Source organism: Conger conger, chromosome 6 (genome assembly GCF_963514075.1).
Source record: "Conger conger chromosome 6, fConCon1.1, whole genome shotgun sequence".
NCBI classification, from domain to species: domain Eukaryota; kingdom Metazoa; phylum Chordata; class Actinopteri; order Anguilliformes; family Congridae; genus Conger; species Conger conger.
Window position 1 is genome coordinate 48,133,300 of NC_083765.1, and position 19,561 is coordinate 48,152,860.

General features: G+C 44.2%; 1 protein-coding gene across 1 annotated transcript in view; it reads right to left on the minus strand.

The window, feature by feature from the left end:
* Positions 1 to 19,159, minus strand: part of LOC133130384 (neuronal acetylcholine receptor subunit non-alpha-3) — a 31,631-nt gene extending 12,472 nt beyond the window's left edge. The window contains exons 1-2 of the mRNA XM_061244948.1: positions 18,818 to 19,159; positions 5,981 to 6,132 (exon numbers count right to left, since the gene is read on the minus strand). Of these exons, the coding sequence (XP_061100932.1) occupies positions 5,981 to 6,132; positions 18,818 to 18,893 (228 nt within the window). The 5' untranslated portion in view covers positions 18,894 to 19,159. The remainder of the gene's footprint in view (positions 1 to 5,980; positions 6,133 to 18,817) is intronic.
* Between the last annotated feature and the right edge of the window lie 402 nt (positions 19,160 to 19,561).

Here is a 19,561-nt window from a genome sequence, read left to right on the forward strand (position 1 = left end):
ATGCCAATTCTGTGCGAGTGACACACACTGGGCCTCATTTATCAATATTTTCGGAAATCCATGTGCAAATGCATGTGTTATTGGAAACAAAGTAAAAATAAGGATTTATGAAAGAGAAGTAGACACAGCTTTTTTTTTTTTCATATCCACGTGTGTATGTTGATGAATAACAATCAATTTTAAACAAAAAGCATGTGCACGAAATGTATAATTAGCATAAACTGATGCCCCTAAATTACCTTACGAGGACCACAGAAATCAATTCCAGGCCATTTAAAGAGATGGCAGAGAAAAGATGAAAAAACTTAGTTTTAAAAGTACAATTATAGGAGAGACGTTACTGTCAAGGAGCAATATATTTTCACTGTCCTGTGCCAGTCATCAGTCTGCAAGAAGCTGAGGACGGAAAGCACCTGACCATTTTCTGGAAGTAAGCCACGCTTTAATCTTCTATTAAACCGATACATTTAGAGGCAATGTAATGAGTCTAATGCTGCATTCACACTGCGGTCATGCCATCCACACTTCGAAAACCGTCGGTCACGCTATCTGCACTTGAAAACTTGGTGTTACATTGTTCTACATTGTTATGGTAACTTGTGTTTTGATGACAATATACAGCTGAAATCTCCACAACTTGCTTGTTCAATACTCCAAATGATACCGTTTGGTTATGTAAAACGCTCAATAATACAAATAATAACATTGAATACTCCAGTAGTAATTATTTGTAATGCATGGTGATTTTTTTAAAGATCCATAAAAATCAATCAATCGACTCAAACTGTTTTCAATATTCCACAATAATCATGAAAAACATTTTTATCCCTGCATATTGATTACGCGGGTATTTCGAATTATGGAATAGCAAGCACATCAGAAAAAGATTCACTATTCAATTCAATATATGACACAATAAAAAAATTCAATCTAACTGTTTTCAGGAAAAACTGTTGAAGATCACTAACCATTATATATATATGCATGACATTGACTTTGTGAATTTTTACCATAGGAATTTGGAATTATGGACAATACAAAAACATAGAACTATTTAAAAATCTAGAAAAAAAATTTCAGGAAATTCCAGCTACACCTTGAGAAGCACCACTTTTTACTGTTGGAATTTGGAATTATGGGATTGCAAAGGTAGATGTATTCAATACATGGAACTTTTAAAAAATCAATAAAAAATTTTAATCAAACTATTTCAGGAAATACCACATACATCCTGAAGACCAGATGATCAAGATCAAGTATATATGGTATTGATTGCGTGACTTTTTACAGCCGGAATCTGGAATTATGGGATTGCAAATTCCTCCATAATTGTAACCGTATTCAATATATGGCACTATTTATAAATCTATAAACAAATTCAGTCAAACTGGTTTCAGGAAAAGTCAGTATTCTTGAAGAACATTATCCTAGTTCTACATGCCATAGACATAGTCAATTTGTCCTGTATGAATGTGGAATTATTTTCCAAAATGGCAAATGAATTCACTACATGCCACTTTTTAAAACTTCATTTAAAATTTAAATCAAACATTTTTCAAGAAGAAACACTATAGTCCTGAAGAACACAATCCCAGATATAGGTCCTATCGACTATGTGAAATTTCACTGTAGGAATTTGGAATTATGGGATTGAAAATTCATCCAAAAGAGCAATTGTATATATGCTGCTTTTCAAAAATGTATAAAACATTTTTACCAAACTGTTTTCAGGGAAATCCAGTATTCTTGAATCACCTGACCACAATTTCAAGTGCCACAGCAAAAAGACTGCTTGTGTCAATGAGAGATATCAGTTTTTCATTTAAAAGATTTTTGAAAAAATTCTAAAAACATGTTTTAAATTTGTCTTTATGGGTTAATGAGTGTAGATGACCATTTAAAATTTAATCTACAACACAATAAAGTGTGCAAAAAGTGAATGGGTCTGAATACTTTCTGAGTCACTGTATACCTGGCATGGCTCTTTAAGTGCTATGTATTGAATTGAATGGGGATTATGGGACAGTTTACCAAATTGGTACGGTAAGAATGCACAGAATCCATGGAATCTATACCTGGGATGGTCCTCTTCTTTAATATAGTTGTCTTTCCTGAAAACAGTTTAAATAAAGTTTTTTATGGATTTTTAATTAGTGCCATGAATTAGAATTCATGGAAAATATGGCAGAGGTTGCCAACCCATAATTCCAAATGCACAGAATCAATGGTATGCATACCTGGGATGCTGTACTGAAACTCATGGTGCATTTTTTAATGGATTTTCGAAATAGTGCCATGTATTGAATTGAATAGTGGATAAGAGCGTATAAGAGCGGATAAGAGCGTCTGCCAAATGCCAATAATGTAACAGTGATCATGTTGGGAGTTTGTCTTCCCATAATTCCAAATTTCTACAGTGAAATTTCCTGAAAACAGTTTTAAATGAATTTTTAAATAGTGGCATGTAGTGAATTAAGTTGACAATTTGGAGGAATTTGGAATTCCAAATACAAATGCACAGAATTGATGGCATGTATAGCCGGGATGGTGTTCTTAAATAATGTCATGGTCTACCCTGAGAACAGTTTGGTTTAAAAAAAAAGTTAGATTTTGAGTTAATTTTTTATATTGATTTTTGAAAAGTGCCATGTATTGAATACATCTACTATTTGGAGGAATTTGCAATCCCATAATTATTTTTATTACATGTCATTTGACTGACACTTTTATCCAAAATGACTTACAGTTGATCCTCCCCTGGAACAATGCAGGGTTAAGGGCCTTGCTCAAGGGCCCAACAGCGGATCTTATTGTGGCTACACCGGGGATATTCAATATTATTTTTTATTATTAAACGTTTAAAATAACCAAACGGTAGCATTTGGAGTATTGAACGAGCGAGTAGCGAGTTTTCAGTTGTATAAAGTCATCAAAAAATGACTTAAAACCACAACGCGCACCAGATATTTAAGTACGCATAGTTTGACCAGCGTATGCATGCAGATGGCGTGACCGCAGTGCCTTCACGTCATATCGGAATGGCCGAATTACCAGCTTCCGATTGGGAAAACAGTTTATGTCAACCTCGGAAATTAAATGCGATGCAAAAAACAAAACTCATGAATAAATGAAGCGCCCACATGCTATGGCACTTCTATATCATGATGTTTGAACTTGAACTTGCCATTTTTGTTCTGTGAGACTTACAAATCAGCTTACCAATGAGGTATTTGAATATGCTCTTTTTCCGAAGTAGGCTACACCATGCCCCAAATCTTCTAATAGGCTAAAGTAATGTAAAGACAGGCCAGACATATAAACAACGACCGAAGCAGGCTACGCCCTATTTATAGCAAACTTTTTACGTGTTTTATGGAATTTCTATTAAACCCCACTTAAGCAGTAATTAGTAATCAGTATTACCGGAATTAAACATCACCCATTTTCATGTTGAATAGTGTTGAGTTTTTATATGATATGAATAATTATAATATACAATTGGCTTATTAAAATAATTTTGCCAATCAAAATAAAAAAATAATAAATAAATGTAATAATAAACGCAAAAGGACACTTTACAACCATGGGATTTCATTTCCGTGTACAATACAAACAGCTGAGATCACTCGTGAAGTTAGGCTCTTTTGAAAAAACTGACATCCTAAAATTTTGATAAATCCCACATTACTTGTGCAAATGTATTTCCGATGGTTTTACGGTGAATTTTATTTGGCTCACGTTTGATAAATGAGGCCCATTGTGTTTTTGGAATAAGTAAGCACAGTCCACAGGTCAAAATTTGATTTAAATGTATCTCTCAAATGAGTTACATTCACATAGATTAATTTAAGCATGCATATCTCACAGACTTGTTCTCACCCACACACACACACACACACCGTCCCCATATCACAATGTGGGTTTGCGAGTCCTCTTTGAATAACTATATAGGGTAAAATGGCAATTTCATGTGGAATAAGCTGAAGACCTTTGCCTTCAACATCAAAGTGTGTTATACTCTTAGGGGAAGGGACAGAGAGAGAGATTGGGGGAAGGGAGAGAGAGATTGGGGAAGGGATGGAGAAAAAGACTGGGGGAAGGGAGAGCGAGAGGGATTGGGGGAAGGGATCAGTTTCACAGTCAGCACTTACATTTACATTTGAGTCATTTGCAGACGCTTTTAACCCAAAGTGCATAGGTTCTTTCACAGGTTAGCATGAAATCCATAACTAGGAAAATACACATGAAGGGCTGTCCTAAACAAAAATAAGTGTCATCAATTTTTTAAAATATTTTTTTTATTAAGGGTTAGACAAGAGCTGGGCTAGCTGGGCTAGCTGGGCTGTAGGGAGCACTTGCACCTCTTGTCAGATTGTGTTCCTCTCATAGAGACAGGTGGAAAGGCATGGTAAATGCATGATGGAACTACAGCACAATGCCAGTGGAATATGCAAACCTCCTTTATGTGCACATTGGTCCTCAGCGTATGCATGTAGTGTTTATCCCACATGTGGTTCATGAGAAAATTATGGGCTAGTTTAGTGAAACATGACCACAATTTCCATCCTATTAGCAAACGCCTTCCAGTGGCGGCCAACAATCAATTGAAGTGAATCTACTTAACAGAATATCTTTCAGACTGGATCTCACACAGAGAGCTCATTGATTTGATGACATACTTGTGTTTCAGTGGTTCACTGGGGTGTGAATTGTGGAGGGCTTGACCAGTGTGCGTTCAACATTTTCAATCACGGAACCATCTCAGGTGATCGATTCCAAGAAATCAATTCTCCAGGAGTCATGAGATATATCTAAAGCACATTGGAAGTCAACAGATACTACTTACCCACATCGGATTTACCATACACACGCACAACACAAACACACGCATGCACACATTTGCATTTCACACGGTTTAAAGCTCAGGATTTTCTACAGATAACCTAAGATTGCTCCTTGCGCATGTAAACATGTTTGTGCAGGGCCGTTCCTGTGTGTGTGTGCGCGTGCATGTGAATGTCTGTGTGCGCGCTACTGAGGGTGTGTATAGGCATGTGAATTTAACCAGCTCATCTGCACTGTTGGCAGTATACCCACATGGTTTCACAGTTCCTGAGTATGACAATATAATGCAGTCCATAAATAATGCATGCAAATCCTCTGCTCTTTTTTCACAACCATTTGTCACTCCGTAGGAAAACTCAAATCTGCATAAGCAGAGCCTGAAACAGCCTGAACTACATGCAGCTTAATCTCCTACCCACAGCAGTCTGATCTTCTGGTTCTCTTTGCCGGCTTTGACAGGGTGTCTGTGCACTCATACAATGTGCTTTGCATACCATGTGTTTTTTTTGGCAAGATATCCAATTACTACAATGCTTCTCTGTCAGATCAGTTATTTGGTTTGGGGAAAGAACAGGATTGTTCTGTTTAACTTGGGGAGTTGTTAGTTTTGTAATGCATGCAGAATTGTCATCTTTTACACCAGTGGTTCTGAAAATGTGTGGGGGAGGGGGTGAGACAACATGGCTGGGGGGAAACATAAAGTACATCACAAGGCAAAAAAGAAAATAACATCCAAGCAGAACTAAAGGTGTTTGTGGATGTAAAGACATGTCCTATTTCCAAAGGAGGGCCTGACTGCAAACATTTGGGAACCACTGTATTATGCAAACATCCCCCCCCCCCCCCCGCCTTACTTTCTGAAAGCCTGAGGTAGAGCACAGATCTGCCCTGTTCTCACTAAATTCTCCCTGCAGCTACAGAGCAGTCCTGGGCTCAAAATTCTATTTGTTTCAGATTGAAATACTGGTGCATTTGAGCCTGCAAGGAGGACCAGATGTGTGGGGTTTATACTTTTGGGATCATTTCATTTGTTCCAGTACGCCTGGCAAGCTTAGTCAAAAGCAGAAAAGTATTTGAATCCAAAATATACACTATGTGAAACCAGCTCTGCTGCAGAGTGGGCACGCGTCCTCACCACGTCCACCAGCTGGGAGATCTTGAGGCCGAAGCGCACGGTAATGGTGTCGTTGGCGTGCAGGATGGGCCGGACCCACTTCTGGTACCCCCGGAAAAGGTTCCGCAGCAGGGCATCCTCCAGCTCAGCCAGGGACACAAACTCTCCAGGGGCTGCAGGGGGGAGGACAGACAGGGGGCAGATGTCACCGCTAAACGCTCCCCATAGACGCATCAGAAACACACGTCTGAGATCCCTCTGGCCATATGCTGCTGCCAGCTGCTGGAGCTGCTGCCTGGGCTCTGATTGGCTGGGGACTTCAGGAAAGGCTGTGGGATTGGCCGTAGTCCTGGGAGGGGAGGGTGTGCATCACTGAGAGTGACAGCTGGCTCTGGGAACATTGTACCACACGGGCCTGGGGAGACGGTGATGGTGGCATAATCGCCTGAGATAAGACAGAGCCTCAGGGAACACTACACAGGATACAGAGAACAGGGGGGAGGGAGGGAGAGAGGGAGCGTGGGAGGGAGTGAGTGTAAGGTGAAGAGCAAGGGAGAGAAGGTGGGAGTGGGGAAGAGAAGGAAGGTGGGAGCCTGCAGAGTGAGAGAAGAAGAGTGATTGAGGTACAGAGAAAAAGAAAGACAGTGTTACTTTTTAAGACTTTTGTTTGAAAAGGATTATAGGTGATACAGGGTAGGGAGAGATTGTGAGAGAGGCTAAGGCAGAGTTTACAAAGGAGCACACAGACCATATGTAATAAAAACATAGAGCGAGTGAGAATTGAAGGATACCCTAAACATACTCTCGCAAGAGACATCAACAGACAAGTCTCATATATACGATAAATACACATCGAGTTCTGCTCGATTACTCATATTTGCTGAATGATGAGATGAGAAAGCGGCTCTAAATTTATCCCTGTAGATATTTGTTGTTACATAAGAGAAAAGACGGGCACAGATTGGTTGATCTGAATCAGCTCACATATTTAAAAATGCATGGGATCTATTCTGACATAAGTTTCACAACATGCAGTACCATGTCATTCCAACAGAGAGAAGAAGCTGCATTCTTAAATGCATTTTAAAATATGGCAGGTGGTCTTTATTTCTTGTTAAATATGAAAAATTGCACAGGTCCTGGAGCATCTGTTAAGATAGACGTCATCATGAACTTCCGGGTACAGTGGTACCCATTGTTCTATGAGTTATTAGCGAGCTTTAAGCTCTATGGGAATTGGATTTTATCCAATCTCGAGACTGAAAACGATCTACGCAACGCCATCTTGATGGCCAATCAGGGCAAAGATGCGCTTTAGCGACCAAATTTACATACGGTGGCTATATAAGCGACATCGCATGCCGTCATTCTCTCTTCGAGACAAATTTTCAGCGAAGGAAAGAGACAGGGCCTGTGAAGCTTAAAGCTCGCTAATAACTCATAGAACAATGGGTACCACTGTACCCGGAAGTTCTATTTCTTTATTAGCTTCACTTTAAGCTCTATGGGAACCCTATAGCCCACGCCCTGTCGTCAACATCAGCCCCCTGATGCAGAACAACAGGCGATGGCAGTGATAGCCAATCAAGAGGGGCTCCCCTCAATAGCCAGCCCTTTTTTATGCATGAAAAAAAGGGGGACTGTATAAACCGAGGAGCCACAACCATCCCCAGCGCTCGGTTCATGTAAACCAGCTACCGAATACCCAAGCCGGGAGATGGCCAATATAAACATGCACGCCTCTAGCCACCGCGTAGAGGCGTTGCACATAATGTGTTTGAGCAGCAGCTACGTCCGATTGGACGCTGAGCTCAGGACTGCATGCGCCACCGACGGTGTCGATGCATCCAGCAGATAGAAACGCACAAAGGCGCATGGCGAACTCCATGACGCCGCTGTACAAATGTCCTGCACACTGACCCCTTTAAAAAGTGCCCGAGAAGCTGCCATGCTTCGAGTAGAGTGGGCGCGAACCTCCGACAGAGGGGGCAAGCCCATACACTCATACGCCCAGTTGATTGCGTCAGTAAGCCAATGGGAAAATCTCTGTGCCGTAACAGGTTTTCCCTTAGCAGCAGCACCATAACAGACAAACAGCTGATCTGCTTGTCGAATAGGCTGCGAACGTCGTACGTATATCGACAGAGCACGCACTGGGCAAAGTTTATGCAGCATAGCATCCTCCTCATCGTCATGAGGAGGGGGCTTGAAAGCCACCAGGTCCAATACCCGTGAGCGGAAGGACGTGGTGATTACCTTCGGGGTAAACGCAGGGTTCGGTCTCAGCACGACTCTGTCAGATCCTGAAAAGGAGAGACAGTCCGGGTGCACAGACAAGGCGCATAAATCGCTTACTCGCTTAGCAGAAACTAGCGCAGTAAGCAGCGCTACCTTAAGGGACAAAGCTCTCCACTCAACGCTCTCCAGCGGTTCGAAAGGAGGGCTGCACAAGGCTTTTAGTACCACCGTTAAGTCCCACTGCGGAACACGGGGTGGGGCCACGGGTTTCAGACGCCGGACGCCCTGGATAAAACGCTTTACCAGGGGGTGGGCAGCCACCGTAGAGCCACTATAGCCAGTATGGCACGCAGAAATTGCGAAGACATACCCCCTTAACGTGGACAAAGATAACCCCTTATCAAGTAGGCTCTGCACAAAGTTGAGCACTACGGATACAGGGCACACCAGGGGGTCCTGAGAGCGTTCGAGACACCAAGTCTCGAAGGCCTCCCATCTGCCTTTATAAGCCATTGTAGTTGAGATAGCGCGAGCATGCTGTATAGTATTTACAGCTGCCTCGCTCAATCCCATGTTCACGAGCCTGCTCCTAACAGGGGCCAAGCCGTGAGGCGCAGCCTGCTTGGGTGGGGATGAAAAATGGTCCCCGCCCCCTGAGACAGGAGGTCCCGGCGCTGGGGAAGTCGCCACGGGTCAGCAGCAGGGCTACATCGGCCATCCACTGTTTGTGCGGCCAATCTGGCGCGATCAAAATCAGGGGTTTCCTCTCCTCTCTCGCTTTGGCTAGTACCTGCGGTACCAGACCAAAGGGAGGGAAGGCATAAAGGAGGCCCTTGGGCCAGCAATGGGCTAGCGCGTCCACTCCCAGTGGGGGCGAGCCGGTTGCTGTCATCGCAAACCATAATGGGCAATGCGCATTCTGTCGGGAGGCGAATAAATCCACTCTCGCTTTCCCAAAGCGTGACCACACCTCCGCTACCACGAGTGGGTGAAGACACCACTCTAGGGGGGAGGGACCGCCCCGAGACAAGAGGTCTGCGCCGCAGTTCAGCTGCCCCGGGACGTAGAGCGCCCGTAAGGAGCGAACTCGCGGGTATGCCCAAGTCCAGATCCTCACCGCCAGCCGGTGTAGATGTGGACATTTGGTGCCGCCCTGTCGGTTTACGTAAGCGACTGTCGCTTTGTTGTCGCTTCTGATTAGAACATGTCTGCCCCGAAGAAGGGGTTCGAAACGTTGTAATGCAAGCCATACTGCTGTGATCTCCAGCACATTGATATGAGGCAGAGGAGGGTTCCACAACCCGCTCGCCATCATTCCATTGCAGACCGCCCCCCACCCCTTGGTGGAGGCGTCTGTGTATACAGGGACATGAGTGGAGATAGCGCCCATTGGCACACCGACACTCAGCATTCGCCCATCTCGCCAGTGCGAGAGTGCTCTCACAACCGACTGCGGAATGCGAAACAGCTTTGCGCGGTCTCTCATTGGATCGAAATGCATTCGCTTGAGCCAGAGTTGCACCGGTCTCATGCGTAGCAATCCCAACGGAACCACGGCGATTGCTGCCGCCATTAAACCCAACAGGCGCATAATCGTGATTCCACTGATGCAGCGACCTGGGAGAAATCGGCAAGCGTGGCCTCTCAGGGAAGCAATTCTCTCCTGAGAGAGACGCGCCGTCATTGACAATGAGTTCAGCCGGAGCCCTAGGTACTGAACACACTGGCTCGGGGTGAAAACACTCTTGTCGCGGTTGATGGTGAAACCCAATCCTTCGATGTGGGTTATCAGCATCTCTGTGTGTTTCGCAGCCAACTCCCTGGAAGGGGCTAACACAAGCCAGTCGTCCAGATACGTTAAAACACGTATGCCCTGTTGTCGCAACGGGGCGATAGCAGCCCGCGCCACCATTTCGAAGGTGCGGGGTGCCAGGGACAGACCGAATGGGAGTTTGGTAAATTCGTACGCTCTTCCCAGAAAAGCGAAACGAAGGTACTGCCAATGGCGCTGTACAATGTTCACATGGAAGTAAGCGTCTTTTAAATCTACGAGCGTGAACCAGTCCCCTTGGCTGATTGAGCTCATTACGCGCTTGTGCGTTAGCATCTGAAAACGTCGTTTCACCAAATGACGGTTCAGAGCTCGCAGGTCCAGTATTGGTCTCACACCGCCGTCTTTCTTTGGAACGAGGAAATAAAGGGAATAAAACCCTCGCATTTCGTCGTGTTTGGGGACTAGGCGGATCGCGCTTTTTGCCAAGAGAGTCTCTATCTCTTGGGAAAGTGCGCTGTTTAGATGCAGGGGCATATTCGTTTCCCTTACTCCTACAAAAGGAGGAGGGGGGACAGCGAACTGTAACGCGTAGCCCGCTCTGATTACAGTACTGAGCCATGGCGTCAGCTTGCACTTCCGAGTCCAAGCACAAAGGTTGAACGCGGACCTGGTTGAAAGCGGTGCAGACTGTACCACGGGCTTCTGAATCTGCAGAAGCCCGGCTCTTAAGTGGGGGCGGGGTCGAATTCGAGCCAGCGACCTGGTGCTTATCTGTGATAGGCCGACGTAGAGTCCTGGCCGGCTTCGATTCTGAGCCGGCGAGGACTCCAATACTGCCTGAATGTCGGGGGAAAAAGGCCCCTTTTGACTGAGAAATCACCAAGCGCTGATGCCAGCTTTGAGGCAGAGGGCAAGGGAAATGTTTGTGTAACAATAGGGGGAGTGTGCTTCGTGACTGTAAGGGCGAAACTCGCTCCCGAGTAGGCGCTAGTAAAGTCAGTGATACAGGAGGGGTGTCCGGTCCACTCGACCGGATCGCCTCTATGACACTCTCCCGCGGAGATTCAGGAACGCTTCTGGGCTTTCGATTGAGGCGGGTGAGCCCTGGGTGCAGCAGGGTTGAACGGCTTCGTCCAAGCCTTGCCGCTAGCAATAGTGGTAGCGTCTCTATGGCCACCGGGCTGCTCCTCAATTGAGCGCCGGGCTGACGACACAGGAGTGCGGCGAGTCTTAGACCACGAACGGCGATCCTGGCGTCTTGCATCTGAAGCAAGAGGCAGGTGCTTCTGCAGAGTGGGTCTCTCCTCATCCAGTCGCTTAAACCTCGCTATCGCTTCGGTCACCGCTGGACCGAAGAGACCGTCGAGAGAGACTGGGGCATCGAGGAGGGGGACCTTGTCCGCTTCAGGGAGTGCCGAGTTCGCTAGCCATAAGTGCCGGAGAGAGGCTACATTCCAGCCCATAATCCGTCCAAAATCCTGTGCCAACCCCTGGGTGAGGTGCAGGATTGCGCCCGCGTTCTTCCTCAGCTCGGCAGAAACATCATCTGCGAGGGAGGAAGTAAGGGACTCGATCAAGTTCGTCTGTGCTATCGCTAGGATAGCAAGATTGTTCGTTGCATCGGCGCCTTGGGAACCGCAGATAAACGAACGTTCAGACAAGGCAGCTGATATCTGCCCAGACCGAGTGGGAAGGTTAGGCTTCCTTGCGCTCCACCTTGCTGTGGGGGCGAGGAGATGAGTAGCCAAGGAATCTTCGAGTCGCGGAACCCCTTCCGTCTGAAGCTTTTGTCGGCCTGACACCACCGTGAAAGGCGAAAAAGACACTACCGGGGCTTTCGTAGAGAAAGGCTTATCCCAGGTTAGCTGCACGTAGTGCTGCACAGACGGGCAGACGGGGTTCGGTTGCACACCGTGCCTCGGTGTGTCGCGCCTGTACACTGGAGCCACCAGCTGGTTTACAGGCGCTGCAGGAGGAGGGGGCCAGGGGAGCTCCGCTCTGGTCGCCGCCGCTTTCATCACGACCGGAAAGTCTTTCAACAGGGAGGGGTGGTGCTCCAACTCACCCGTCGCCGTTGGGATAGCGACAGAGCCGGAAGGCTCCAAACTGTCGTCTGGAAGCATCTCCTGGTCACTAGAGTGGAGAAGGAGGTCGTCGTCCTCGTCCCCAGAGCTGTTAGCGAGGGTCAGGAGCGCCTCTTCCAGATGGGCCGTGTCAGACGGAACCCTGCCATCGCGCAGGTTCGGTCTGTCCTCCTGAGAGTGCATGGCAAAAGGCTCCGGGAAGTCAGCCCAACTGGCGTCTTCGCGGTGCATGCTTGCCCGGCGCAGTAGCTCCTGCGCCCCGAGTGCAGCGCAGGCGGTGCAGGTCACCTTAGTTAAGGCCGCGAGAGCATGGGTCTCACCGAGACACATAACGCAAGCAGTGTGAGGGTCCGTACCCTCCACGGCTGCGTCGCACCCTTGGCACCGCTTCATGGCGAATCTTCGAGCTCGACGTCGTCTAGCGAGGGCCTTTGAGTCGGGAAAAAAAGCTCCTTCCTCACAGCGGCGCGTTTCTGCTCGCAGACGAAGAACTTCGGCGTGGTAGAAACGTAAGTCTCCAGCTAGGTTGCTAACCTTGCGCTGAAAATTTGAGAAGAGAGAATGACGGCCTGCGATGTCGCTTATATAGCCACCGTATGTAAATTCGGTCGCTAAAGCGCATCTTTGCCCTGATTGGCCATCAAGATGGCGTTGCGTAGATCGTTTTCAGTCTCGAGATTGGATAAAATCCAATTCCCATAGAGCTTAAAGTGAAGCTAATAAAGAAATAGAACACCAGTACGTAGTGTTATTTAAATAACAAAACAGTGCACCCTCCCCCCTCCAAATAAGCTTACAAGACTTCCATTTTAATTGAAAAATTAAACTTTTTAATGTAATTCACTTATGATTATCTGCTTATATAAGTACGCATATCATATAATGAAATAGTAAGTGTGTATAGACAAGTGTATACAGTTTAAGCATTTTTAATCATGAAAAATGGGTTTAAGCAGGTGGTTGGCTGATCGGTGTCTTTTATTTCTGTAGTGTAAGCAGTGCATTTTCAGAGCTGTGGAAGACTAAAGCCTGGCAATATAGCCTAGCTGTTGTAAACTCTTTCTCAAGTAACACACACTATGCAACAGGTAAAAAGAAAATGGTTGCACATTTGGCACTTTCCTTCCCACAGAGATGTCTGCAAGGCAGCCGTTTCAGCTCTGCCAACCATAGATTATGTGTACATATTATTACTTCGCTAGTTTGCTTTAATGTATTTTTATGAAATGTAGCTGTATTTATGTTACTGAGCTAGCTAGTTTGCTAAACACTTGCGATTAGTTAACTATTTCCACAAGCTTCTGCCTTCCAGGCTTCACTGAGGGAGTATACATTGGGCTGGAGGAATGCACTGGCAAATCATAGGAGACGTCGTTATCTGGAATCACACTGGAAGGTGATAGTAATAGCCTATAGCTACGTTTTCCCTGTCCTTGCAGAGAGCCAGAAGGAGGTGTCACAAGCCTCAAACAAAGTGATTATGTGGCCATGCTTCAAATCTTCTAATAAAGCTGTAAATGTAATGTAAAGCCATAGCAACGAAGCCTAATGCTGCGTTCACGGCATATTAGAATGAACAACTGGGAAATACCGGTCACATAAACCTCTGACATTAAACACAAGGCAAAAAACAAAACTCACAAATCAGCCACATGTCACTTGAACTCACCGTTATAGTTTGTTGTTTCGTAGGCGTAGTAGGCTACGCCATGCCCCATACATGTTTTATGGAATTTATATTCAATCCACTTAAGCATTAATTCATCAGGATTACCGGAATTAAACATCACCCATTTTAATGTTGAATCCTGTTGCGTTTTTATGATATGAATAATTATAATATGTCACGTTTCAGGTCTGTCTTGCCTTTTTATGTTTATTCATTTTGTCTTAGTCACGTATTGTCTTATCATGTATTATGTTAGTCTAGGTTTGTCATGTTGTTTCGTTTATTTCTTCTTACGATAAATTGTCTTGTCATGTCTAGTTATGTTTTCGTTACGATTATTTTACCTTGTTATGTTGAGTGATTATCGTCTTAGTTCGTTTAGTGTTATGTTTTGATTTATGTCTATTGTTATGCAGACTGGTCGTTGTTTAAACATACACTTTTACATGTCTTTCCGCAAACCTTGCATTCTGGCTTTCTCTCTCTCTCTTTCTGTCACTCACACCCTAATTGTTTCTATTTGTCTATTTACTGAAACTACTAATGCTAGATCAGGATTGGGTAATACTAACAGACTAATCATGTGTTCATGTTACCTTACGTTTCTCGTGCATGTCATTTACTAATTTACTAATGCTAGGGCAGGATAGGTTTATTACTAAGGATTACTAATTACCTTGTTTAACTTGTCATCCATCGCACCTGTTTTCCATTCCCTTGCTGCTCTCTAACTAATTGTCTACACCTGTCTACACCTGCATTTATAGCCCAGTCGCACTTCTGTTCTTTGCAAAATTGTCTGCCTCTTGTCCGTCAAAGCAACGCTTGAGCATTATAACCATTGATTACACGTTAACATCCAAGCCTGTTTATCGACCACTGTTTATTGATTTCTGTTTCATTGACCATCGCTTGGACTTTATTTTACTATTGTTTCTGAGTCGTGCATTTTGGGTCCAACCCCCACGCACCCGTCTCATAATATCCAATTGGCATATTAAAATAATTTAGCCACTCTAAATAAAATTAATATATTATTATATGTATATAAATATATAATTATATATTAATAAAATATTAATTAATGGAATAATAAAATAACAAAACACAATTTACAATTGTGTTCGGCTCCTACTGAAAACTTTGATAAATCCCCCATTATTTGTGGAATCCGATGTATTTATGCTGAATTTTGTTCAGTTCACATTTGATAAATGAGGCCCTTTATGTGGAAAAGAGTATTGGGCATGTGTGTGTTTGCGGGTGTGTATATGAGGTCTTTGTATGCACACATACACACACGAAAACACACACGTGTTTATGAGTGTATATACAGCATATGTATATGTGCATATGCATGCTGTGTTTCATTGTGTTTATCTCCACCCACAGACTGACTGCACATAAAGGCTCTTACAGAAGCCTCTGCTGGTCTCTCCTCAGTTTAATAAATCTGCTCTATTCAGTTCTGCCTCAACTCTCCATTCAATTTACCATAGGAGGATTTATACCTCCTCCTTCCTATAATTCACCTGGAGACCCTGCTTCTTTCCACATGCACGGCTGAATGCAGAATCAGCATCAGCACAACCCACAGCCATTCTACTAAAGCAGCCCATCACAGAGTCAGCCTGCAGTCAAGTTCCAGTCATTCTGCTAAACCAGCCTAACACAGGGTCAGCCTACAGGCAAGTCCCAGTCATTCTGCTAAACCAGCCAAACACAGGGTCAGCCTACAGGCAAGTTCCAGTCATTCTGCTAAACCAGCCCAACACAGGGTCAGCCTACAGGCACGTCCCAGTCATTCTGCTAAACTAAACAGACACAGGGTCAGCCTACGAGCAAGTCCCAGTCATTCTGCTAAACCAGCCCAACACAGAGTCAGCCTATAGGCAAGTGTGTTAAAGACCTGCATGTCGCAATCGGTTAGAAAAAGACAATAACGGACAATGAATGAAGTGACAATCGGTGGTAACAGCTCATAGCAGACACATTTTGTGCGACTCCTAATTGAATTACAGTTCTGGACTGGAGATTCAGATGGAGGTCAAGCCGCAGATGGCAGGGGGCCAAAACGCTGGCTAATTTCGGCTGTTAAAATTGTGGAGAGACAGCAAGCCTGCAGCAGTGCAGAGCATTTCAGGAGAGAGAACTAGTCTCAAAATTAGCCAGAGCATCTCATATTTTTGCACTTCTTCACCCCCCCCCCCCACCCCCCCAAACTGCTCAAGCAAAGGGCACCTGCACATACTACGTTTGCCATCGCTCAAGCACCTTTAGATTTATATGTATTTATCAGATATTGCTGCAGAAGCAGGGAAAATCAATGTATAGTATTTTTTAGACGTGGCAGGATTATAGGACCCTTTCTTGTGCTTTTCGGAGTGAGGGTCTTTACAGTGGCCCCACCACTGACACGTTTAGTGCAGGTTGCTTTCATCAGGGCAGCCGTGCCTTGATCAGGCTTTGAATTCAGTCATTTTTAGGGCCACTACACAAACTAACAAGGCCACTACACAAAGTAACAGGGCCATCTGATTTGGCAATTGTGGGGATACTGCAGATTAATTCCCTCCAGATTTTACCAGCTGCTGCTATCGCAACATTTCAAAACAGGGCACAGACAGCAAATGTAATCATCTTTCCTCTATATGCCCCCCTAACAAACACACACTTACTCACTCATACGCACACAGTCATACATACACGTGCGTGGTATGTGTGTGTGCATCACAATGACAGTCAGTGAGAAGACAGGACCACTGCAGTAGGATACAGTGTACAGGGAGTAGGTGTTGTGCTCAGTCTGTCGAGATCCTTACTGACCAACATGGGTGCGTCACAGCACCACAGTGCCTGGGTCTCCATCTGTTCATTGCACGCACAGGACAGCAGGTCCCGGGAGGACATCAGAACTGTGCCGTGAAGGATTACCGTCAACACCAGACATTCCCAGAGGTCACTTCAAAAGCATTTCCTTTAAACAGTTTCACTTTGGACACCTCCAGTCTGGTTGTTTCCTTGCAATAAGGGATAAATGGGTATATATCTGTCGTTAAGACTAAATTAAACGTGAGCACCTCTTTTTTGTAGTGGCTTCCCTCGACACCATTAATAGGGTCACCAATCAGTAGCCTAAGCACCCACAGGAGAACCACCTCACTGTGAGTAAAACCATTTAATGACGCTGTATCATTATCCCTTTCTTATAAAATATCACATCATACCATAACATGACAAAGGCACACTATACCCTACAGTGAAAGGAGTCCAGGTAACATGGTCTCCTAAGTGATATGCAGGCTCTGACATTAATCACAAAGCACAGTTGCAACCAGACCACACTACTGCACAGTCTTCTCAGTGATACAACTGCCTGGTATAAACCTCAAATTGCAATTCCAAGAACCAGGCTGCAACACTAGGCAGGTGGTCCCAGAACAACCATCACTGGTTCATCACAGTTTTTTTCTCTGGTAATGTAAGTGCAGTAATTAAGACTTTCCTGTATCTTCAACATCATCAATGGATTTACCACATCAGGACAGCCACCACAAGGCAGTAACCCTATGAATGTATTTCATAGTTACTTTATTTTTTGAACAATATATTCAACAACTGATATCTATATATAGACAGTAAGAATAAAAGTCAGGTAAACATCATGCACATCTTGAGAAGATATGAAAACATGTCTAAATTAGATCATAAAATGAAGACTAGACACATACAGCAAACCCACTGTATAATGATACAGTGAAGGACAGACTCTCAGTAATCTTTTTTAAATCTACCTGCTATCTTCATCCAGAGCACTGACACTGCATTTCTGAGGTTTTTAGTGACTGACTTCTCCTAGCTCAGAGTATAATTATAGGATGTGTGATGTCACCTATTTTAATTTTGTATCTGAATAGACAATTAGGCTTTTCTCTTCACTTCTCTTAAATTAAACCAAACCTCACACTCAAAACAAGCAAAAGACCAGCAAAAATGAACTTTGTAACAATCCATAGCACACCAATGCACTTAAATGCTAAAGCATAGCTGAAGTCACATTTTCCATAAGCTGAACAGTAGGCTACGTCTGTAGACTTGGAACAAAGTACAAAGAAACATGCTACCTGGGGAAAATATTTGAATCAAATTTATATCATTATGTTGCATTTGTTATGATTGAATTCTGAAAAAGTCCTCATATTTTTTTTTAACAAACATTGCATTCAATCTGTAAATCTTCCAAGACAAAGTCTAAGGATCAAGGCATGAAAGCATTAATTAAATAAATGTCCCTTTGAGAATTCATTAAGAGATGCCATTAATTTCCAGGGACCATGTGTAATTTTAAGAAAAATTTCCCAGAGAGAAATATGATAAATCACACCAGAAGCTAATCTAAAGTTAATTTTGATCTGCAGTCACTTGGCAGGTCATAGATTACCTGACATGCAATAACGTTAGGTTTTTCAAACTCCAAGTGGTTTGCCTGCAGTTTTAAGTGTTGAATTCCCTCCTTATTAACATCTTGACTCAAAATAACAGAATAGCCATAAATTTACGCATAACGTAAAACACAGGTTTCTTTCGCATATGATAGCAGTTTTGAGGCTATGTTCGATCAGTACCAATGTTTAAGTAATGCAAAAGACAGGGTTGCGTAAACGACACTGGACCCAGGTGAGGGCGCTAAACAGCTTTGTAATTAACATTTAGGAATTTAGCTACTCAATGACCAGTTACTTCTGCCGTGCACGTTTTCGAAAAATCAAAAGTATAAAGCGAGTAATCCAGTCAAAATAGTAAAACACGGTATTTTAGCCCGTGGCTTGTAAGCCTACAAATTAGACCATTAAATGAGTGTCTCGTATTGCTAACCAGTCTTTAATCTCACATGAAAAATAATTTGATATTAAAATACTGCACGCGCTGTAGAGTCAGCAAGATACAGTGGGCAGAATCAACTTCGGGCAGCTTGGGGAAAATGTTCACTTTGAGTCACCCATAAAAAGTAAACCAGGCAGATACATGCTGGAGTTTGCTGTGCCCCGAGGGATAAAAACCCGCATGAAACGAGGCTTATTAGAAACACTCACCTTCAATTGTTCCTACCGCAAGCGAGATCGCTACGAAAAGCAGGGCCACCGTCAACTTCAACCGACCCGTCTCCATGTCGGTCAGCGCGTTTATTTCATTCTCCACAGATCCAACTTACACTGCTCTTCTGCAGGAGCAGTGACATCCGAGTCGGTCACACACGACAGAGAAGAGTGATTTCGTTTAAATAAACAATGTACGGATTAAAGTGATATTTTGGCGCATCCTTCATCCAATAAAAAGAATGATTCCTGAGGTTATCTTTTGGTTATTGATTCCACACCGATTTTACCCACCAGCCCGGCTACTGCTGTCACGGAGCGCATAGAACCGGAGAGCGACGAGGCTGGCCGAGGGTGGGGAAAGGAGGGAGGATGGAACGCACGAGGGAGGGGGGGCTGTGGACAGCAAAACGAGGAAGGGATTGGGGCGTTTATACAGCCAATCGTATCTTCAACGGGACAGCTGAAAAAATGGTTTAAGCGAAATGATGCTCGTGATGAACTACATGCACGGAAGATTGAAGGCAGACTCATGAAGATGCAGAGAGAGGGCAGTTGCAGGAAAAAAAATGCCAAAGGCCATCTCATCATTAAGAGCAACTGGCAGAAAATGTTTCGCATGGATACACAAAAATGAAAAAACCGCACGAGTTCCATGCATATGAATTAATAGGATTATGCCATCTTAGTGTTCAGTTTTCTGAAATGCCCCATTTATATATTTGCTGGTATCGCATTTGT